General features: G+C 40.0%; 1 protein-coding gene across 1 annotated transcript; it reads right to left on the bottom strand.

Moving 5' to 3' along the window:
• Positions 1-1,235: 1,235 nt before the first annotated feature.
• On the bottom strand, positions 1,236-23,424 carry LOC145356387 (myosin-4-like). Its single transcript, XM_080209067.1, has 41 exons — positions 23,382-23,424; positions 23,045-23,104; positions 21,539-21,754; positions 21,305-21,448; positions 20,481-20,637; positions 20,319-20,346; positions 20,102-20,207; positions 19,912-20,004; positions 19,671-19,734; positions 19,470-19,568; positions 19,026-19,129; positions 18,530-18,668; positions 16,116-16,234; positions 15,860-16,009; positions 15,580-15,750; positions 15,172-15,472; positions 14,997-15,067; positions 14,742-14,829; positions 14,449-14,566; positions 14,217-14,340; positions 13,823-13,959; positions 13,431-13,686; positions 13,096-13,338; positions 12,802-12,978; positions 12,564-12,709; positions 11,419-11,509; positions 10,922-11,311; positions 10,690-10,816; positions 10,478-10,596; positions 10,013-10,209; positions 9,740-9,923; positions 6,689-6,854; positions 6,335-6,459; positions 5,262-5,570; positions 4,815-5,018; positions 4,315-4,440; positions 4,011-4,181; positions 3,757-3,861; positions 3,552-3,647; positions 1,537-1,671; positions 1,236-1,366 (listed from the first exon to the last, which is right to left on the bottom strand). Exons 3-41 carry the CDS (start codon positions 21,740-21,742, stop codon positions 1,349-1,351), a joined length of 5,802 nt encoding a protein of 1,933 aa, XP_080065193.1. The 5' UTR covers positions 21,743-21,754; positions 23,045-23,104; positions 23,382-23,424; the 3' UTR covers positions 1,236-1,348.
• Between the last annotated feature and the right edge of the window lie 1,240 nt (positions 23,425-24,664).

Genomic DNA, 24,664 nt, shown 5'->3' on the forward strand with positions numbered 1-24,664 from the left:
ACCAGGTATCTAACTTGGAGGTAAGGTCATTTGGAATAACTTCTTCTCCTATTAAAAAGCCTCCAGAAGTATGTATGGTGTGATTTTGGAAGCATTTAATGAGTTGCTGGATTTGTCAGGAAGTGTTGCTACACCCTCAAAGGTCGGGCAGAAAACTAGTCAACTATCCCCCCAAAAGCTGCAGCAGATATGGGAGCTGCAGTTTCAGTGCCCCTGGGCTAGACCTCAACAGGACAGTGGAGCAGAGAGACTGCTGAGCGGGGAAGTTCTGGGCAATGCCTGATGCCAAGTCAGAGCAGGACTCACCGTTGCTACTTGAGAGTGATAGATGGCTGCCTACAGGTCAGCTAATGCATCCAGCATCTTAATGTACATCTTAATCAGTGGTCTTCTGTGCGCTACTCCAGTGTCAAAGATGTGGGGAAGTCAAATTCAGTTGCAGAAGAACTTTTGACAACAGTATAGAGATATTATACAAAAGTAATGTTCCATGGTCTATTCCCAGAATTAAATTTATAATTGTACAATAAAGGTGCTTAAAGAACAGTAGCAGAAATTCTAACAAAGCCTGGCTGATTGGAAGAAATGATGTGGAGATGCCGGCATTGGACAGGGATAAACACAGTAAGAAGTCTCACAACACCAGATTAAGGTGACCTAACAAAGGGGCAAACCCTGAAAGCTAGAGGCATTTACTGCCAAATAAACTTGTTGGACTTTAAGCTGGTGTTGTGAGATTGGAAGAAACACAGAACAAAACTTGTGTTCTGAGCATTGGGGTTGTTAAATTGAGATTGTTCAGTTGTGGGGGAGAGTGGGGAATGTTGCAGATTTACTGGCCTCCTGGAACAAAGGCATTTGGCAGCTGGCACATCTGAAGATGCTGGAGTAGCCAGCAGATCTGACAGCCCCAGAGCTCAGTGGTGGGCACTGCTGGGCTGCAAGAAGGAGCAGGAAGAAGACTGATGACTGCTAGAGACAGCTAAGTTCTGGGCTTTAAGAGAAGGGATGGTTTTCAGAGCTCAGGCAAGAGGCACAGGGTGGCGTGGGACCAGCACTTGGGAGGGAGGAAGTGCTTCTGTTACAAAATTTCATGTGCACCAATCTAATGGGTTCTCCTTCCCATTGCCACACCAAGCTTTTTTCACAATATAATTTCATTTGATTTTTCTGTACTGCATTTTTATTCCTAGAATGATTATCAAACCAACTAACAGACAAAGATGACAAAGAAAGATTTTTCATAGATGCTCTTTTATTTCGACTGACAGAGTTATTTTTATGAAACTATGTTACAAAGAAACACACATTTTGTGGATTTCTTCTTTGGACCATTTCAAATTGTCATCTACTCTTCAGCGGCGCTCTAATGGGCAAAAAGAAATAGCAAATGGTTAAACCAATATAATGTAAAGATTGCTTTTAAAATATTACTTATATTTTGACAAACAATAGAGATCTTTACCAACACTTTTAGTCAATGTATTTTAAGCTTCACTATTTATTCAGTTTTGAAATAATTTACATCCAGTATACCTTCACACTTATGTCACGGCTTTTGCTTCTCAGTTTGTTGACTTGAGATTCTGCAATGTCAGCACGTTCCTCAGCTTCCTCCAGTTCATGCTGCACCTTCCTAAACTTGGAAAGGTGAATGTTAGCCTGTTCCTCCTAAAGGAGTTGGAGTAGAAGAAATGATTAGGTTGCAGGTTAGAATATTGACCGTAGGAGAATGTAGCAGTTCACTTGAATAATAAGAGTGAATCTTTTACACAGGTTTTGGCAAATGTGTTTGGAGGGAGGGATGACTATCAGTTCTAATGCTGTGATCCACACAATTTGACATCTAGAATATAACTATTCACAAGTTGCACAATCTTTACTTTGTGAGATAAACTATTTCATTATTCAGTCTTATCACATTGTTCTTTTATATTTGCGACTTGATTTTGAATCCAGCCTAAATTGGATGGAAGACTCGATACACTGATTGGACATTGCTTTCTGCAATATGTGTAAATATTTCCTTTTATATTTGGGACTTCAGTCTCCATGCGGTGGGCAAAGGAAAGCATTTTCACTTTCTATGTTGCCTTTTCAGTTTTTCGAGACTTCATTAGTATATACAATGTTTGATTTACATCTCAAACGCAGACGTAATATTTGTGCCAAAATGGTGCAAAACAACATATTCATTAATAAAATAGGTGTAGCTTCATAAATGTTTTTACAAATTCCATAAGAATGGCATTTGGAGTCTGGATCATATAATATTCAAAAGAGTTAGATATGAATCAGGAAATCATAATTAATTCTCCTGGGAAATATGTGAAAGGGAATTATACAATGCAGAGCCAAAGAACAATAAATCAGACTCAGTTTCTGGAACTATAGCAAATGAAGATTACCATTGGATTTGAGGAACCATGTGTAATTTTTAAAACACCAGGACCAAGGGAACAGCGTGTATTTGTCAGGTAAACCGAACGTTTACTTAGAAGTAAGGAATTGAATGAAAATAAAATGAAGAACTCTGTCATATATGATTTTTCATGTGAATGTCATATTCAGATTTCCTTGGTCACAATATTCTTAAATTATGTTGCAGTTATATGACAAATATAAAAGGTGATTAAATGCAATCGCATACATCCAGACCAATTAATTGCAATATGCAATGGTCCAGATTTTAATACAGAAAGGGTATAAAATGAAAGGTGAAAATATTCAGATTAATGCGAGTTCACTGAAACCTTCCCCTGCTCTGGCTTATGATGTTAACAAAGAAGAAAAAAACTGAGATAATTCTCAAAGCGCTTGAATATAATATAGTTAATTGTAACTATTTATTGGTAGTGAACTCAGGGGGAGACGATGGCAAAGTAGTATTGTCACTGGACTAGTAATCCAGAGATCCAGGACAGGTAGTGAAATTTGAATTCACTGAACATCTGGAATTTTAAAAGTTTAATAATGACCATTGTTGATGTTACAAAGAACCTTCTGGCTCACTGATGGCTTTCAGGGAAAGAACTGGTTTTGCCGACAAGTGGTAACATCTACAGTAATGTGGTTGAATGGCAAGCCACTTAATTAAAGGGCAATTAGGAATGGGCAGTAAATGCTGGCCCAGCCAGTCATACCAAAATCCCATAAGTAACAATAAAAGTTAATTAATATACTGAGTATATTTTTGGGGTACCTGATTTCCAGAAAGTTTTAATGAATTTGACAATTCAGTTGATAATGACAGCAATGATTCTGTACCATAGTTCTGGATTTGGATTCATGTTAATATGAATTGAAGCTTACAATGCTTAATATATTCTTATTGAACAGGGTACATAAATCATTGAAATGAGGTGGTGACCCATATGATTTATGTATAATCAGATTTTTGATATTCCTGAGTTGCCTTTAATGTAAATTGCACAAGTATTTGACAAACTTTACACTATAGAAAAAAACTCAAATATTTGAAATCTAAATTTTAACTTTATGAAATAATTATCAGAAAACATTTTGAAGGAACTACTGTCCTTGGTACTTACAGTCTCCTCGCATTGCCTCTTGTAAGCCTTAACTTTCAGCTGCAGTTTATCAACTAAGTCCTGCAGTCTCAGAACATTTTTCCTGTCTTCTTCAGACTGTAAATAGTGCAAAAGAGGCAGCAGTTACACTGATATTTTGTAAAAGTAATGATTACCACCACTTCCCACAATGATTTCCCATGTCAATTAACCAACTTATAAATACCTGATAAGTCAGTTCCTTGACTCTTCTTTCATATTTGCGAACACCTTTGACGGCTTCAGCACCTCGTTTCTGCTCAGCTTCCAGTTCATTTTCCAGCTCACGCACCTAAACCAGTCACCAGATGGCATTAATTATTTTACATTTGTGCAAGATATGTACTGCTGCAAAATTATGAATTTTGTTTTGTAGCCAAAACTTCATTATATTCACAAACCTTAGCAAGCAGCACATGATAACACAGTCATGCCACTTACCCGAGCCTCCAGTTTCTGGAGTTGTTTCTTTCCTCCTTTCATTGCCAGTTGCTCAGCCTCGTCCAGACGATGCTGCAGGTCCTTCACTGTCTGCTCGAGGTTCTTCTTCATTCGTTCAAGGTGAGCACTGGTATCCTGTTCCTTCTTCAGCTCTTCAGCCATCATGGCAGCCTTATAATGGTGAGGTAATGGAGCAAATCATTATTCAAGTTTAAAGTTGAAATAGTATGAACAAAGTAACTGAGTATGACAAATCACCATTTGTGAAAATATGAGCATATAATTAAGTTAACTTGTGGCTTACATCTGTGATAGCCTTCTTTGCTTTTTCTTCAGCATTCCTCGATTCCTGAATTGTTTCCTCCATTTCAGTTTGGAGATGATTCAGATCAGCATCCAGCTTCTTCTTGGTGTTGATGAGACTTGTGTTCTGCAAGGAAAGTCAGTCTATAAGAACACATTTTGTAGGGTTTGTAAACTACAATCACAAATAGGCTCAAGCTTTGTTTGTGAGTCCCATGACTGAACAAATGGAAATTCAATTTACATTTTACTGTGGGTTTTCAGAAATTGGGAATTAAGAAAGTGAATGGGTGGCATATGCTGCAACCTCCTGTCACTGACGTTCCTTCAAACCAACCAGTTAATCTTGTTCCGGATGGGAAATGTATCTAATACCATTAATGAGTTCCTGCCATTCATTCCAACAGAATCACCACACACAGGCCATGCCAGCTCCTTTGATGATCTTAAGCTTCAGCCACGCTGTTCAAAGTTCAAATTGTCATCAATGTCTGTACAAACCTGTGAGTGTAGCAGCTGTACTCTCTCAGTGACATCAACAAGCTCTTGTTCAGCAATTTTGCGAGATCTATCTGTCTGTTCCAGTGCTGCTCTCAGTTCTTCAATCTCAGCCTGCTGCAAACCACTTCTGCGCTCAACCATGGCCAGTTGCTCCTTCAAGTCTTCCTGGCCTCTGACAGCATCATCCAGGTGTAACTGGGTATCCTATTTAGATGGCAGAAATATGTTGAAAGCAGACATCATAGTGAAGCATGGTATTTATATTATATTAACAAAAATTCAAATGATTTTTTTGAATAAAAGCTTGAGTAGTTTGATAATTCTAAAACTGTTAGTTAGCTCATGGAAAAATGCATTATATTTACTTTATTGACAGAAAGTTGCACAGAATTTAGGAGTAGATTAAAGTTGACAATAAATCAGAGAGAAATGCCCTATTAAACAAACCTTTAGTTGACCCTGCAGGTTTCTGAGATGTTTCTGAGCTTCGGAAGCCTGGCGGTTCGCATGTCCCAACTGAATCTCCATTTCATTCAGATCACCCTCCATTTTCTTTTTGATTCTTAGAGCATCATTTCTGCTCCTGATTTCTGCATCCAAGGCACTTTGCATTGTCTCTACAACCCTCTGGTGGTTCCTCTTCAGCTGGTCAATCTCTTCATCTTTTTCTGCAATTTTCCTATCAACTTCAGATTTGATTTGGTTCAGTTCTAGCTGAATACGGAGGATCTTGCTCTCTTCATGTTCCAGAGAAGCCTATAATTTTTCAAAATTTCACATATTACTGTCATAAAAGTTGTTTGTACTCGCTATGTTCTTGCTGTGTATCAAATTCATTCATTCTTCAAGACTATTACATTGTTGTAACATAGAAGTACAGGAAAGGGAGTAAGTCCATTTAGCCACTAGAGGATATTCTGCTATTCAATGAGGTTCTGACTTAACTCTGTGACTTAAGTCCATATATCTGCCTTTGCCTCATAGCCCTGAGAATATTTAGTTCACAAAATATCTATCGATTTCTGATTTAAAAATTGATCAGGCATCAATTGCCATATGCAGAAGAGATTTCCAAATTTTTTCACCCATTTGTTTGTTGATGCTATTTGATTAACTGTTGAAGAAAGCTGGCTATAATTAAAGTTGGTAAACTACTAGGACCAGATTAGATGCATTCCAGGGCACAAAGCAAAAAAGGGTTGAAAGTATGCATCCATTGGCAATAATCTTCCAATCCACCTTAGATACAGAGGATTGAAGATTTGCAATTTATAATGACAAAATTTATTGTTTAAAAAGTGATGCATGGAAACCCCATAGTCTACAGGCCAATTAGTTTAACCTTGGTGATGCAAAGTTTTTTAAAAAATGTAATCTGTCACAAAATTAGTAGTCAGTTGAGCAAATATGGACTAATTAACAAACCATAGAATCACCAGAGTGCAGAATGAGGCATACTATTATTCTAAACTTCTATTTCTATTGTATAAAGGCTAAAATAAAACAATTATTAGTTTTACCTCTGCTTCCTCTAGAGCTGTTTGAATTTCACTCTTCTCCTGCTCAGCTGTCTTCTTTGCCTTTTCTATCTCATGGAGGGCCTTGCTGCTTTCACCCAGCTGCTCAGTCAAATCAGCAATCTCCTCTAATTTATGCAAAAAGTTTAAAATTATAACTATTTTGTGGTGATGAAACTAAGATTACCAGACCACCATATGGTTATAATTATGATGTGAGACTGAGTTAATTGTGCAAAGCACAATAGGTAAGAAAAGCATTTTACTGTAGATTTTAACAGCAATGTAAATACATATACATTTATTAATATTAACATTCTTAAATGCTTAAAATAATAAGGAAGGTTTAAGACATACGCTGCAGATTCTTGTTTTCTCGTTTAAGAGTTTCAAGTTGTTCCAGAGACTCCTCATATGCATTCTTCATCTTGAAGAGCTCAGTACTCACATTGCGAGACTCCTTCTGGGCTGATTCCAGTTCAGCCTGGCTTTCCTCATATTTCTGCTTCCAGTCTGCCAGGATCTGTAGTGGACGATTGCAAAAGGTACAAGTGAAATGTGAGAATGAAGTTCTATCCCAATGCTGACATGACATGATAGCTGGGGAATATTGAGGGCAGACTGCAAGGCTGAAACTAAACTTTTCTGCTGTTGCAAGAGAACTTGATGCATGCATAACAGTCTGCTTTTGTAAAAATATGAGCAGCATTTACCCAAAAGATTTTGTCATCATAGTGTGAAAACGAGAATCCAGTGTTTTGGGTGAATTCAACACTTCAATTTGTCAGCACTGTGTTATTTGTTTTGACAACTGGAAGCTTTGCACTGCTAGGGGGACAGAGCCTAAGTACACTGGTGAAGCCATGCACAGGGCGCCCTGAGCTTCTACTGAACCAGAAGACCTCCTCCACTGAACCAGGAGACTGCTTCCCACCCGCACTCATAGACCCCTACCCTCATTATTAGTGGTATTGCCACCTCACCCCCCTCCCCCCGACCTCCCATCTCCACAATGCAGGTCACCACCATCTGGAAGCTCCCGTTGAGTCCCTGGTGGACTCCTGACACATCACCTCCATTACGACCCCCTCTGCGGCGCAACACTTGTGTGGCTCCTGGCCTGCATGTAAGTCCCTCCCTCATCATTGTGCTATCTTTCCACTTACTCCATTGATCAACGAATGTGGCGAGCTGGTAAGATAGTGTCCTATATATTAGTGTCCTATATATCTGGCCGAATATTAAAGATAAAAGGATGGTAGGAGATGAGGTCCTTAATGCAATTACTGTCACTAGAGAGGTAGTGCTTGATAGACTAATGGGACTGAAGGCAGACAAGTCCCCGGGACCGGATGGAATGCATCCCAGGGTTCTGAAAGAAATGGTAGAGGTGACTGCGGATGCCTTAGTAATTATTTATCAAAATTTGCTGGACTCTGGGGAAGTGCCGGAAGATTGGAAAACGGCTAATGTTACGCCGCTGTTTAAAAAAGGTAGCGGACAAAAGGCAGGGAATTATAGGCCAGTTAGTTTAACGTCCGTAGTTGGAAAAATGCTAGAATCCGTCATCAAAGAAATAGCGAGGCACCTAGAAAAGAACGATTTGATTAAGCAGACACAGCATGGATTCATGAAGGGGAGGTTGTGTTTAACAAATTTATTGGATTTCTATGAGGATGTGACGAGTGCGGTAGACAGAGGGGAACCTGTGGATGTGGTATTTTTAGATTTCCAGAAGGCATTTGATAAGGTGCCTCACAAAAGCTTGCTGCAAAAGGTTAGGGTGCACGGAGTTGGGGGTAAGGTGATAGCGTGGATAGAGAATTGGTTGTCTAATAGGAAGCAGAGAGTTGGAGTCAATGGATGCTATTCTGGTTGGCAGTTGGTGACTAGTGGAGTGCTGCAGGGATCGGTGCTGGGGCCTCAACTGTTCACCATTTACATAGACGATCTGGAGGAGGGGGCTGAGTGTAGGGTAACGAAATTTGCTGTTGACACGAAGATGAGTGGAAAAGCAAATTGCGTGGAAGGCACGGAAAGTCTGCACAGAGATCTGGATAGGCTGAATGGGTGGGCGAGGACCTGGCAGATGGAGTATAACATTAGCAAATGTGAGGTTATCCACTTTGGTAGAAATAATAGTAGGAGGGATTATTATTTAAAGGGCGAAAAACTGCAGCATGCTACGGTGCAGAGGGACCTGGGGGTCATTGTGCACGAATCACGAAAACCCAGTCTGCGGGTGCAGCAGATGATCAAGAAGGTGAATGGAATGTTGGCCTTTAATAGCGAGGGGGATAGAATATAAAAGCAAAGAGGTCTTGCTGCAACTGTACAGGGCACTGGTGAGGCCGCAACTGGAGTACTGTGTGCAGTTTTGGTCGCCGCATTTGCGAAAGGATATATTGGCCTTGGAGGGAGTGCAGAGAAGGTTCACTAGGCTGATACCAGAGATGAGGGGGCTAGCCTATGAGGAGAGATTGAATAGACTGGGTCTGTACTCATTGGAGTTTAGAAGGATGAGGGGGATCTTACAGAGACATATAAGATAATGAAGGGGCTAGATAGGGTAGAGGTAGAGAGATTCTTCCTGCTTAGAAAGGATAGCAGAACTAGAGGGCACAGCCTCAAAATAAGGGGAGAGTTGAGGAGGAACTTCTTCACTCAAAGGGTAGTGAGTCTCTGTAATTCTCTGCCCATTGAAGTGGTGGAGGCTACCTCGCCGAATATATTTAAGTCACGGGTAGATAGGTTTCTGATAGACAAGGGAATTAAGGGTTATGGGGAGAAAGCGGGTAAGTGGAACTGATCCACTTCAGATCAACCATGATCTTGTTGAATGGCGGGGCAGGCTTGAAGGGCTAGATGGCCTACTCCTGCTCCTATTTCTTATGTTCTTATGTATATTTTGTTAGGCAGAACAGGGGATGGTTTTAGCTTTATTATTATTATCTAAAAAGGTTCAGGACTAAATTTTAAATGTGCTTGAAATTCAGTGCACAATGAATGCATTTAAAACTTGTTTATAAAAACTCAAGGAGAAGTAGATATCTCAGCCCCTCAGCTTTATTCTGCTGTCTTACTTGATCATGTACCTCAACTTCATATATCTCCTTCCCTACAAATACCTAATAAATTTACCAACAAAAATCTTTCGATTTTAGGCTTCATCATTTTGATTTGGACAACATTCACAGCATTTTGTGGGAAAGTGAATTGCGCTCCAAGTATTGTGAAATTTAAGTGTTATTGGATGGTTTTCTGAAGAGCATGGTCCATTCAAAAATTCAGTCTAATCCTATGTCAAACCTGCATCTATCTAGAGCTGAATTTACTTAACATTAATATGAAGTTGCTGTTATTTATAGAATGATAGAGAATGTGAAACAATAATAAACAAACTCTTACCTTGTCAAAGTTCTTCTGTTTCTTGTCAAGAGCTGCTGCTGCTGAGTTTGCCCTCTCCACATCTATCATTAGATCCTCCACTTCATTTTGCAGTCTCTGTTTTGTCTTTTCCAGTGAAGCACATTTGGAGTTCACAGCCTCAATGTGCTCTTCTGCATCCTGCAAGCGCTGAGCAAGCTTTTTCCTAAAATGTGCAAAACCAAAGATGTTCTAATAACATCATCTTAAACAGCATTTTGTAGGAAACCAAATTCTCATTTCATTATAACATACTTGGCCTCCTCCAGTTCCTCCGTGCGCTGAATTGCATCAGTTTCGTATTTTGTTCTCCACTGAGCAACTTCACTGTTCGCCTTGGACATGCCACGTTGGAGCTCGGCCTTTGCTTCCTGTTCCTCTTCATATTGCTCACGGAGCAAATCACAGTCATGGCGGGCTGATTGCAGGGCATGTGCCAAGGCACCCTTAGCCTGAAATTGGTGATAGCATAATAGTTAATATATCTGTGATTATTACTGTGTTGGTAAATCTTGATTCATAGAATCCCCACAGTGCAGGAGGCCACTTGGCCCATCAAGACTGCACTAATTCTGTGACAGAGTGTCTTACCCAGGAGTATCTGAGGTTATTTACTAGACAATCAAATCTTAAAATGTTGCAAACTGCACAATTTAAACTGAATATATAATATTTTCTTTTAAAACTAATATGAATTAGTTACTTAAATTACTCTGGTACCTTGGTTTCCTCCTCCAGCTGTCTCTTGAGCTCCTCAATCTGCTGAGTATATGCCTGTTTGCCTCTTGTTAGTTGAGATACCAAGGCTTCTTTCTCCTCCAATTGGCGATTCAGTTCACCTGCAAATCAGAAGTGATTCCAAGCAAAAAAATTATAAATTAAATTTAAATTTTCTAGACACCAAAAAAAATGCTTGTGCAACTGATAAATACCATTTTCTGTTCCAAGACGTGCTTTGTGAGTTGATAAATCATTGATCAAACGCTGATGCTCATCATGTTTGGTCTTCAGTTCACTGACCTGGTCCTCAAGAGTCCGAGCCACTTTCTCAAGGTTTGCCTAAAACCAAAATGCAGAATTGTCAAAGGATGTGAAACCAAAGAGATAACAACTATTTAGCATATTTATAGGAAGGAGAAGCTTTAGTAACATTTGGAACCATACCTTGTTTTTAGACACAGATTCCATATTGCTGGCAAGGTCATCAATTTCCATCTTCAACTCACTCTTTTCTTTCTCTAGTTTCTGTTTGACACGTTGCAGGTTGTCGATTTGTTCCCCAAGTTCTGCAACACTATCAGCCTGCTTCTTGCGAAGAGCAGCAGCCGTGGCTTCATGCTGTAGGGTGGACTCTTCCAGATCGCGGCGCATCTTCTGAAATTCTGCTTCTCGTTTCTTGTTCATTTCAATCTGTGCTGCAGTGGCTCCGCCAGCTTCTTCTAGACGTTCACTGATCTCTTCAAGCTCCCGAGAAAGATCAGCTCTCTGTTTCTCAGTCTTGGCACGAACGGCACGTTCAGCTTCAATTTCTTCTTCAAGCTCTTCAATACGAGCCTTAAGATGAATATGTATTGATTATAATTTTAGAACAAGTAACATCAGTTCATGCACATAACCTTTGCAAAGAATGGATCGCTAATGTTACTGAACATATAAATCACCTGTAATTCTTTAATCTTTTTCTGCAGTTGTGAAGCCAAAGCCTGCTCATCTTCAATTTTGCTTTGAAGTTGGCTGATCTCAAATTCTTTCCTTTAATAGTAAGAGTGAAAAATTCAACAAAATCACTTACTAATGAAATTATTGTATTATTCTCATCCCTGCTGTTCAGGAGGAGGCCATTTGGCCCATTGCATCTGCACCGATTCTCTGAAAGAGCACTTTATCCATGCAAACCCACCAACATTATCCTCATAACTCCATGCATTTACCGTGGCAAATCCACCTATATCTAACCTCCACTCCTTTGGACACTAAGGGGCAATTTAGCATTGGTCAATCCACCTGACCGATAAATATATTTAGACTGTGGGAGGAAACTGGAACAACCAGAGGAAACCATGCACGCACAGGGAGAACAAGCATACAGAGTCAACAAAGGTGGAATCAAACCTTGTCCCTGGTGAGACAGCAGTGCCAACCACTAAGGCACCATGCCACCCATTTTTAATGAACTCCTAGCAGGATGGCACAGTGGCACATTGGTTAGCACTGCTATCTCACAGCACCAGGGACCTGGGTTCAATTCTGGCCTTGGGTGATTGTGTGGAGCTTGCGTGTTCTCCCCGTATGAGCGTGTGTTTTGTCCCACAATCCAACGATATGCAGGTTGGGTGGATTAGCCAGGCTAAATTGCCCCTTATGAGTCCCAAAATGTGTTGGTTAGGGGGATTAGCGGGGCAAATACATGGGGCAATGGATATAGGGCCCTGGGTGGGATGCTCTGATGGAATGTCAGAACAGACACAATGGCCGAATGGCCGCCTCCTGCATTGCTGGGATTCTTTGATAGTATGAAATCTTTTTTTACTGACATGCTGAAATGATGGAATACTTTAAATGCAACCTCAATTCTTATGTTAACATCTTACTCCCAATGAGGAGTCTTCTTTTCTGAACAATGACTCTTGATTACATACACTAGATCAGTGACTAATCATTCAATGACTAATGTTTCATAAGATCATGTTAATTACTGGAAATTCCCTGCCTGAAGTGTCAATGTCTCCAATAATCTACTCAATAGGACAGATGGGTTCAGAATTCCAGCAAAGGAAGGTGCACAGAAACTAAGATCAATACTGACTTTTTCAACTTTTCATCCAGTTGCTGCTTATCATTTTCCAAATCCATTATGGTTTCCTGTGACAGCTTCAAGTCACCTTCAAGCTTTCTCTTAGCACGTTCAAGATCCATGCGAAGTTTCTTCTCCTGCTCTAGAGAACCTTCAAGCTTTAAAGGAAAACAAAATTGATCAAAATTTGGCACAAACAGTGATTGTACCCTCAAATCCATTTGCTCTCATTGTGTTTAAGAAGACTTACATCATCAACTTGTTGCTCCAGCTTAGTCTTTGTTTTGGTCAGCGTGTTGACTTTGTCTTCCTCTGCCTGAAGATCATCTAAGGTCTGTTGATGGGCCTCTTGGAGGGCTTTCTTTTCCTTAGTTACTTTTGCAATGCCTTCATCAAGACTAGCCATCTCTTCAGTGAGGTTTTTCACCTGTGTTCATCAAAAATCAAGTGCTCAGAATAATTTCATAAAGTGTAATCAACAGATATGAGCATTCTGCAGTGAGTTATAGATCTACTATACATTTTAAAGACCACCTGTTCATACCTTGTTCTCTGTTGCATGTTTTTCTTTTTCAACTTTGGCTAAAGTGAGCTCCAAGTCATCAATATCTTTCTTCAGTTCTGAACACTCATCCTCCAGTTTCCTCTTCTTAGCTGTAAGTTCAGCATTTATCTCTTCTTCATCTTCCAGTCTTTCATTAGCTTCTTTCACTTTCGCTTCCAGTTGAATTTTATTCTTAATCAATCCCTCGCATCTTTCTTCTGCATCTGCTAGAGTTTCACTTTCCTGCAGAAAAAGAACACCATGAATTACTCCCAGTTCTATTTTTTTACAAGTTGTCAGCAGAATTTACTTTGTAAGACTTTGAATATTGATACCGCTTGGACTTGCAGTTGGAGATCATTCTTTTCCTGAACAAGAGCCACCATTTTCTCTTCCAGTTCCTTCCTTCGTGCTTCAGATTTGGCGAGTGCCTCCTTAGTCTTTGCAAACTCATCTTTCATATTTGCCATTTCCTTCTCTGTTTCTGCACTCTTCAGAAGAGGTTTGATCTTGAAATACAATTGCATCCATGGCCAGTGTTTGACATTTGTGAATGCACGGATGTTGTACTGTAGAGTATACAGTGCTTCCCTGAAGAATGTAGTTAGACAGAGGAATATAGTTAATAACCATCCATCTACAGCTTTTGTATCAGAAGAAACTCTACAATTATGTAAGAGATTTTTTACTGACAAATTTACTTTTTTGGTCACATGATGATGTTTACCTCCTTTCCATCATTCTCTTAAATTCAACCCGCATTAAAAATCCACGGCACATAGCTTGTGTGCGGGTAATGAGTTGCGCCAACTTTTCATCTCTCATCTCTTCAAGTGTACCCAAGAGACCAGCCTTGAAGAACACCTTTAATAATGAAGACAATTTTTAAATTTTCAACATGTCAAATAAGTTACTACTACTTGGATTGCATATTGGACACTGGAAAATAATTTACTCTGCCATTTCCATTTTTTGCCAATGTGTTGTCCTACCTCATATAGTTGTGCACACTGTGGAGAGAGATGATTCTAAATTGAAAACTGAGTTTCCCTTGGGGTAATTGTTCAGTTTCATTAGCCCATAATTTCATACCAATAAAGGTAAGATTGAAGTAATCTTACCTTAGTGTGTCCAAATTTGTACTGTGTATGATCTACATCAATGGATCCGAGCAGTTTTTCAGAAGCTTTCTTGCTGTCAATGAACTGGCCTTCAGGAATGGCACTTGCATTCAGAACCCTGTATCTGATACAATAAGGATGTCTGTATATTAGTTTCCCCTCCTATTTGAAACAAATATACTCATCATTTTGATGCAATAAAAACTGATGTAGAGTTTTTGAGATTACTTACCTTTGCTTGAAGTCACCATAGACAATCCTGCTTGGGAATCCCTTTCTGCAGATTCTGATACCCTCCAGCACACCATTGCACCTCAGCTGGTGTATTACAAGGTAGTTCTCCATAGCACCTGATGAATGTAGCATAATAATTATCAAAAGGATAAGAAGGTTGAGCCTTTTCATGAACTCTGTCCATTTCAAAAACAGGTGTTCACAAACATTACAAATGTTACGGTTAGTTTGTTTTCTCCAAAAGAAAATATTATTTCACATATTATAGCCTGTGGTGGGAGTCAGACTTGCCTGGTGTCTTTGTCTCATTAGGGATTATACAACGCACAAAGTGTGGATGTGTAGTTCTTAAGTTAGTCATCAGCTTGCCCAAGTTTTCCTATGTGGTGAATAAGAAAATAATTTGATGTCCAGTTTTGTCCCATGGTATTTGTAGTAATAATACAAAACAAACTAATTTGTTAATCAATACTTTTCCAGCTGACTCAAATTTACTAAAACTTGGGTTTGCTACATGTTATAAATATATATGTCAGAGAAACTCACCCTAAACAGAGCAGACACTGTCTGGAAGGAAGAACCCTTCTTTTTGCCACCTTTCTTTGCACCGGCCTCAGCTACAACAAAGCAACAAATTAGTTTGTTCTAAACTGATTGGGAAATGTGTGAACACAACGTTAACAAAAAGCAATATCAATATTTGAGTGTCTTAGAAATTTACCTTCAGCGGATACAGCGTAGAGATGAGCCAATAGTTTCACTGATGATTTCTGGAATAGCCCAGTTACAGTTTCATTCAGAGGGTCCTTGTTCTTTTCCAGCCAGCCAGCAACGTTGTAGTCCACAGTGCCAGCATAATGGACCAGTGAGAAGTGAGCTTCAGGCTTTCCTTTGGCAGGCTTGGGTTTCTGGAAGTTGTTTGACTTACCGAGATGCTGATCATATAGCTTATTCTTGAAAGAAGTGTCTGAGGCCTTGGGGAACATGCACTCCTCTTCCAGGATTGAGAAGATACCCATTGGCTGGAGCAATGAGAAAGATAGTTAACATTGAGACACTTACCCTAATCAAATAGTGTCCACATAAATATATTTCAGTTCTAATTAATGTCTTGCATTATATTACTGACCTTTTCAATGAGTTCAATGCAAGCAGCCAGATCCATACCAAAGTCAATGAATTCCCATTCAATTCCTTCTTTCTTGTACTCTTCTTGTTCCAGAACAAACATGTGGTGGTTGAAGAACTGCTGCAGTTTCTCATTGGTGAAGTTGATACATAACTGTTCCAAGCTGTTGAACTGAATATGTAGAACAAATTAATGTCTCATTTAAGTGTTGGATTGTGCTTTTTGGTGCAGTAAAGTTTCAGTAATTTATTTTGTTGATATTTATGTTTCTGATTCTTACATCAAAAATTTCGAACCCAGCAATATCCAACACACCAATGAAGAACTGTCTGGCCTGTTTCGTGTCCAATTGCTGATTGATACGGATAACCATCCACAAGAACATTTTCTCAAAAATGGATTTGGCAAGGGCACCAACTGCATTGTAGACCTGAAAGAATACAGTACTCATTTAGTCAAAAACCTGAAGTAAGCCAAAAGTAAATGTGTTAAAGGTTTACATAGATGTTACTTTACTAAAATTCTTCAAAGTTTACCTGCTGAACAGTTTGACCTTTGGTCACAAATTCATTGCCAACCTTCACTCTTGGATAACATAAAGCCTTCAGCAAATCTGCAGAGTTGAGTCCAGTCAGGTAAGCAACCTTGTCGGCATCTAATAAAATAGAAATGACAATCCAGTATGTTTGCGTATAACATCTAATTTTATACTTGGAATGCGATAATGGAAAAAACACTGAGATGTAACATTTTCTTATGTTTAGTTCAGATGCCTTACATTGGTGCTGGAATGTTTTGTGGTGCAGGGCTGGTGTCCCTGCCTCTAAGTCAAAGCTCTGTGTTCAATCCCCACTGCAGGACTTGATGGCTGAGAAAAGTTCATGCATAATATGGATAGACAGGTCACATGTCAACCTGCATATCCTTTCAACACATGCCACTGGCAGGCAGTAAGAATGGGAGAGATTCCTGGTCAACCTTGTGATGGAAGGAATACTATTACTATGCAAAGCTCCATACTGCAGCATGTGTGTAAAATGCATATTGCCATAGAAACCCTGAGTGAGCAATGGTACACTACTAGTGACCGTAAATCAACATGTATGTATTTTCGATCACAAATTTTCAAAACAGTATTGAAGTCAATACAGATATCAAATTTACAAATGCAAAATTTTGTTCCTGTAACAAATAGGGAATGTTGTGTCATCTCTTTCATTTATGCAACTTTAGCTGAGCTGGCTAGCTGACTAGGTTGTGATGCAGAATAATGTCTACAGCATGGATTCAATTTTCATACTGGCTGTGATAGTTCATGGAAGCCTCTTTTCTCACCATGCCAGCTCAAGCTGTTTATAACCAACAGTCTCTCTCTCTCTGTCTCTCTATATTAGAGAGGGAGATACCTATGGTCCGTTGTGGACTATACCTAATTGCTTTGGTGGATCGGGTAAAATGAGAGTACTCGCACATGTTTATATCACAGGATATCACACTTTTTAATTGCAACCAGTTACATTTCATGTTATGCAGAGTAATTATGATGTAACATTTGTTGTATTAGTTGTATCCTGAGAAGGATTCCTCTGCCATTTTTCAGGGATTGCCATCCTGATTCACCTCTGTTTTCCAATGGAACCTATTGTTTTTTTTCTTGTTACTCAAGTATTAGGCAGAAGATTATTAGATTACTAACTGTGAACAAAAAAAAGGTGTTTGTTGGGGGAAAACCTAAACCATATAGTGCTCAGTTTTCCTACACACAGACATGGATAAGTATACAAATACATATAAGTGCAGAAACATACACACACAGGTGAATGAGCACACACACACAAATACACACACACACGAACGTGTACACACACAGGTTTGAAAAAAGCGAAGTCTCAAAGCCTTCAATTTGCAGAAACAATAGATTTGCCAGTTGGTAATGTTCAGCATATCTGGATGAAATAGCCGATTAGAGGACAGTGTTCTCTGTCTCTGCAATCTAACTGACTGAAGGATCACGATACTAACCACAGACACACAGGTACTGGATTAATAAAGGAGATGCAGATAATTCCTTTAAGAATGGCCCAGACTTTATAGCGATAATGGCAGCAAGGCTCTTGGTGTTCACCGTTATTGCCCCACTGAAACTGACAGACACTTTAGGAGTCTACACATGCACAGAATAATGTGGAAAACCTGAAGTTACTGTTAGTCATGTCAGTCATTCAAGATTTCCCCAGAGTCTGTGACATTGAGTTCCCCAATCTGCTACCAAGGGAACTGAACTAATGAGCATTTCCTCTCCGATATTGTTGGTTTCTCTCAAAATCACTGAAAAAAATACAGCTTGTTGGATGACATGTCACTGGGCTTTTAATTATGTATTATATTCATAATTACTGTTAAACAGCCTCACTGGTCCTGGAAGATTAATTTCATACTTATTCAATGGCAGGTTTCAGATATAGCAATATCCTTATTAGGAGGATAAGAATTTCCACTTTTTACAAAAAGACTCTTTTTACAGCATGATTACATGATATTTTAGCTTCTGTCTTTATGCAATCCTAATCATTAGTTTCACTATTTGGAGATTTAAATAAAAATAAAAAAGTAAGAGATAAAGTTTTTCTAACTTCCTGGTTACTGTCTTTGTGGGGGGAGGGGGGGGGTGATGGATTTTCCTCCTTGGTGACCTCACTTCTACGGGACACCTTGCAATTGCCTTACTTTGGCAGCAGATTGTCGGGAAGGGGAGGTTATTGCCACAGACGTCACAAGAGCTTTCTTTGAGGTCAGCAGTGCAAATCTGGCCCAGCATTTTTCCAAAATGTTAAAATAACACTTGTATTATATGAGATTATAAATTGAAATACACTATGTCTCAGAATATTCTTCTGAACATTTAGACTTTAGTCATACTGTAGTGATGTGAAATGTATGAAACTGTTACCTTCTGTGCCATCTGGCTCGGCCTGCTCCTCACGTTGTTTTTGCTTGAATTTCATGTTCCCAAAGTGCATTACTGCACCAGTGAGTTTGTAGATGCCCCATTTCTCATCATTGGTGAAGCCCAGGATATCGATGGCAGTCTGTAAACCCAAACAATAGATTCAAAATCCAACAATAATAAAGTATTCGTTAGAACTGGAAACAGTTTTAAACATTTTGAAACCTTTCATCTACTTAATTATGGATAAAAAGAAATTTACTTTAAAATATCATTCTGCCATATTATACTTAAAACATTCTACATTTTCATTTCATTCGTTTCTGATTGACATTGCTTGATTTTGTTCTGTCAGTGTATATTCCATGTCATTTTCATTCTAGACGTGTTTTATGCTAGTAAAAGAGGGATTGGTGCTGACTGCCTGAATTTTTAAATACTTTAGGAGGCACAAGTCAGGATAAGAAAATACAATTAAAGATGCACGGCTGATACTCACATCAGTCGCCACCAATTCTTCTGAATCGTCGATACTGGTAACGGAAATCTCACCCTGGCTGATGAAGTGAAAATCATAGGGGTTGGTGGTAATGAGACAACTCTCTGCAGAAAGCAAAACAAATGTTTTGTTGGAGGAATTGTGATGAAGGGAATGAAGCTTGTGTTTCACCCAATTTTATAGTTAGGCTTTCCCTCTTCCACTCAGACAACCTGATTCAGCTTCAATTCGCCATTTGACTGGTATTCATTATACTGACAAACTAATGGTTGGATTTGGAAGATGAATCTCAAATGAAGTTGGCAAATAACATCAATAAATTAGAAGAATACACCAGATTTTACTTCAAATGAGATTAGGGTATATTTACCGTGTTAGAACTAATCATTTCAACCTGGCAAAGAACAGAAATAGCGAGCAACTTGCCAAAATTTCCATCCTTACCAACAATTTCTGGTTTGAAATTGGTCATCATCTGATAGAAAATGTGGTAACTCCTTTCTGCTTTTAGCTGGAATGTTACTCTGGATTTTTCCAGTAGATCTAGAGAGAATGTACACACACAAATATAGATTCACTGAAGAACCTGTGTGTGTTGAAAATTTGATTGGCTGATATTTACAAATAAAATTCAACAGAACTTACAGGTTTCAATATCAGCAGAAGCCAGTTTCCCAGTGGCGCCAAAGTGAATTCTAATGAATTTACCCTAGAATGTAAAGATAATTTAAATCAGAGATTTAAAGCATAATTTCACAACAGTTGCACAATTGAGTTTGTATTGAATCATCCATTGTGGTACTTATTAGCAACTTGGTTGTAATAAGTGTGGTACATACTCGGGATTCCGATTTATGCAACTGCAAGAAATGTGCAGGAAACTTACGAAGCGAGACGAGTTGTCATTCCTCACGGTCTTGGCGTTACCAAAGGCTTCCAGCAGCGGGTTGGCCTGGATGATTTGATCCTCCAGGGAGCCCTGTAAAAACATCAGGAGTTGGAGCATTTACCGAGTCAAGAAATGAATTACAGCCAAACAGCTAAAATGACCAATTTTACACCATCAATGTTTTTACCTTCCCGGAAGTGTCTTTCTTCTTGGCGTCCCCTGTCGCTGCAACTGATGCAAAGTACTGGATGACACGTTTCGTATTCACAGTCTTTCCGGCACCAGATTCTCCGCTGGACAGAGCAGGAGTAGAAAACAAACCGTAATTACCGGAGACGATTAAAAATACTGGAGTCAATTCGAATTGCATTAACTTGTTGAAAAGTTGAAGCAGTAACACTTACGTGATCAAAATGGACTGGTTTTCACGATCTGCAAATAAGATGAAGGTGAGATCAAAGTTTAGATCACTGAGGTTTCGTCGAAATTTATTCCGATTTTCAACGAGGATGAAAATAATTCCCCACTGAACACCCGACACAACGAATTAAGACCTACAAACTCACCAGTCAACATGAACTGATAGGCGTTGTCAGAGATGGAGAAGATGTGTGGAGGAGCCTCTTGTCGCTTCTTCCCTCTGTAACCGGTCACCACCTCGGGATTGTACACTGGCAACCACTTGTAGGGGTTCACCGTGACACAGAACAGCCCGGAGTAGGTCTACAGTAAGAGAAAACGTGCCTTATAAGGGAAGGGCCGCTGATTTGTTCAATGATACGTTTCATTTTGGAATTGAAAAGGGGCTGCAAGACTAAGGAGACCTTGGGATTCTCATAGACGAACACTTCGAGGTGACAGGACAAATTAATAATGCGGTCCTCCTTGGCTTTAGCCCTCAAGAGCAAGGACGTTATGCTAACTCTTGTCTAAATCTCTGATTGGACCTCAGTTGGAATATTGTGTGGATTTACTTTTTGGAGGATGTCAAGTGAATTCAGAGGCGATTATGGATGAGTGACTTCAGCTGTGGGAATAAGATGGGATTTTTGTTCCCGTTATAGCGAAGTAACTTAAATGTAGATTCAACAGAAACGTTCAAAATTACAAAGGATTTGATAAAGTTAAAACATTTCAGCTGGCAGGAGGGCAGAGGACCAGAATTAGCCATGGGACCGACCAGAGGGTAGGTGGAATTTATTTTATGCACAGGGTGTTATTGGAATCTGTACTGCGCTGTCTGAAACACTGATCAATTCAATTTAAAAAAGAAAATGTGCACTCGGAATAAAAACAAATGTGTAGGTGTGCTAGAAAAGAGTGAGGAGAGTGCCACTAATTGCACTTCCGCGCTGTATGATGCTCTGGTCTGAAGCTCCCCGGTACTTACATAGATCATCCAAGCTGCATAACGCTCTTTGAGGTTATACAGCACAGATGCTTCATTCAAGTGGGTCAACATGGCCATGTCCTCGATTTTATCGAATTTCGGAGGATTCATTGGGAAGACTTGGTCTTCTTTAACAGTTACCGTCTGAAAAAAAGTTGAATAAAGACATTTGGGTTTTGTGAAGACAGGAAAGCATTTCAGGATGATTTACTTATTTTCAATTTTTCAACTGACCTTCTTGTCCAGGAGTGTCTCCACGGTGACTTTACCACCCTCTTTGCTCTTGATTGTACCTTTCACGTACAATTCTGTAGCATCGGTCACATAACAGGCCGTTTTAGCGTCGAATGGTATGTTCTGAGCTTCCAATCGCTCCTTATCGGGTTTGCGGAGGTAAATCGCCGCCTCTCCAAACACTTGCATATCCGCATCTCCCATGGTTGCGATTTACTGTCCAAACACAAATGGTGTATGTCTGTAAATGCTATCTCCAATTGAAAAGGAACACTCAATTTTTGCTAATATGTCCTCTGGAAAATTAGAATTTTCCGACATAATGACCTCGCATTCAGTCCATCCCTATCATTTTGAGCCCGTGTGAATTCGGATTAGCGCTCTGAATGTGAATGGAGGGCCTTCATCTCACTGCGTTCAGTTAATCCTGCTCCTGCTACTCTGCAACACAAAGTTGGCTTAATGGTCTAAGGGCTGCCAAAGTTGTAGCGTGACACATCTGCTAAATTGTATAAAATACGTCTGCCCAGTCTGATTGACCGATTGATTGTATGTCAAACCTCGTATCTTTGCCCGCGCTTAAATGAGCTGAACTAGGTTAAAAGAATCCATTTGTCACATTCCTATCGAAACGCCAACTCCTCTCTCCGCTGATGCTGCCAGACCTGCTGGTGTTTTTTCCAACATTTTCTATTTTTAATTTGGATTTCCAACGTCCACAGGATTTTGCCTCAGAATCTATTCGTGTCACAAGTAGACTGACATTAACACTGCAATGAAGTTACTGTGAAAATCATCCACACTCTGATGCCTGTTCGGGTACACTGAAGGAGAATTTAGCATGGCCAATGCACCCTAACCAGCACGTCTTTTGGACTGTGGGAGGAAACTGGAGCACCTGGAGCAAGCCCATGCAGACACGGGGAGAATGTGCAAACTTCACACAGGCAGTGACCTCAGCTGCGAATCGAACCTGGGTCCCTCGTGCAGATTTCTATTTGTGCATATATTCTACAGCCAGGATCTATCTGCACTCAGCTTATTCTCCGGAAAAAGTTCAATTTTGTGATTTATAAATTGTCATTGTAATATGACAATAACCTTCGTCGTCGTCCTTCCCACTCCACCCACTAGCTGCCTGCATTGTGACCACAGGTTCACCCCTACCGACTCATTTTCTGCTGTTAACATCCAATCACAGAATTGTTACAGAGCTAACGGCTCTGCACCGGCTCTCCCAAATGAGCAATTGACTTTTGTGCCACTGTCCCGCCTTCTTATCTAATAACATCGTACCTCTTCGCTTCATATCAGGAGTGTATTCAGGTACGTCTGCCTACGTGATTGCAACCGAAAGAAAATATAAATATGTACTAATGCACTGCAGATTCAAACCTGCGTGAGTAACCCAAGTGAAATGTCAACCGCACCGAAGTGGGGGCATCATAAGTCCCTGACAAAGTTCTACAATGTTAGTTTGAGTTTAGTGACATTGTGGCCGCATACCTTGGTTATCTCCACACACCAACAGAAGGGAAATAAAGAACGACTTCAGCAACGGCTGCACTGCAAAAGGAATAATTGGAAAACATTAGCCTGATATTTCATTCAACGCATTGATTATCTGTAATCCACTGAAATAGCTCTGCTCATCATTTTTCAACTTGTAACACGATTTTCTTTTTTAATACACTCTGAACTGACATCACAGCAAGCGTTTGACAACGTGTCGAGACTCGGGGGATAATGTATTTAACAGCATGACTATGGCGGAGCTCAAAAACACTGGCGACAGCATCTTTGTTAATGAGAAAAGCAGCAGCAGCATCATTGGAATACATACGGGTGAAGCTGAGAGGATAGGCGATTGGTGACTTCCCCCGCTGCATCTTTATAGACAACCTCATTCTGCTGGCGCAGCAGAGCAAGCCTCTATATTTGGCCTACAAAGGACTTGATTCCGCCACCTCCCCCCCCCCCCCACTCCCTGCTTACCCCATCAAAATAAAACTCTCGCTTTCTCGTCCGAGGCTATTTTTAAGAACGGGACGTCAGTCTGCACATATGGGGGGAAAAAAATGTCCTGGCCTTCTTCCAGACAGTAAACATCTGAAAAAGTATTAGAAAGTTAAGACCGCGTTTTTAACGGAGCGTAAATGTTTTTATTAAGAATCATTTGGTAACCTGTTTTGAGTACAGAGCTTAGGCAAAAGAAAAGTGGTCACATTTGCTGAGACGCCTCATTTTCAGCGGCGTTTAAAGTGACCCATTTCTCGCATGGGTTCAGATGCTTCCCCACTTCTAATTGAGTCTCATTATTTTCCATATCGTTCCGTTCAGGGACATTTCAGTTTACAGTTCAGCAAGTTCCTGAATCTGATTTTTTAGCCATCGAAACCTTCGGATAACTGGGAGTTTTCGGTTAATTCACTTATCCGGTAGAGTGATGGTTCCCCCTACCCCACCACTGCCGGTATATATTTAAAAAAAAGACTTGCAAGCATATTCCGTCAATTTCGCTTGTAATTTTGATGCGCTGACTCTGGGATTGAATGTGGAGATGCCGACGTTGGACTGGGATAAACACAGTAAGAAGTCCCACAACATCAGGTTAAAGTCCAACAGGTTTATTTGGTAGCAAAAGCCACCAGTGGGAATTACCCACTTACCTGACGAAGGAGCAGCGCTCCGAAAACTAGTGGCTTTTGCTACCAAATAAACCTGTTGGAATTTAACCTGGTGTTCTGGTTACCTCAGTCCAACGCCGGCATCTCCACATCTGGGATTGAAGCCAGGTCGCTTGTGTGAGATAGGTTTCACAGAGGACTCACCGGCTGCAGTACAACTGCAAATTGAGGTGAAATTTTGAACCTCCCGGGTGTTTTTTTTTGTTTTAAATAGCAGCAGCGTGTGCTGCTGAAACTGCAATTGATTGTGTGGAGTTGTATCTGAATAACTTGGTGCGGGGAAATTGAAATGTGCGAGACTGAGATGAACGGGCTGTTGGACGAGGGGGATTGCTCAAAGTGTTGGAATTGGAAGTACAGACCAGCCATGATCTGGCTGAATGAGGAACCGGGTCCAGGTCCTTTCAACAACAACATGTATGTAAAACAAAACTCAATT

This window comes from Carcharhinus amblyrhynchos, chromosome 21 (assembly GCF_965287045.1).
Source record: "Carcharhinus amblyrhynchos chromosome 21, sCarAmb.v2.hapA, whole genome shotgun sequence".
Lineage (NCBI taxonomy): Eukaryota > Metazoa > Chordata > Chondrichthyes > Carcharhiniformes > Carcharhinidae > Carcharhinus > Carcharhinus amblyrhynchos.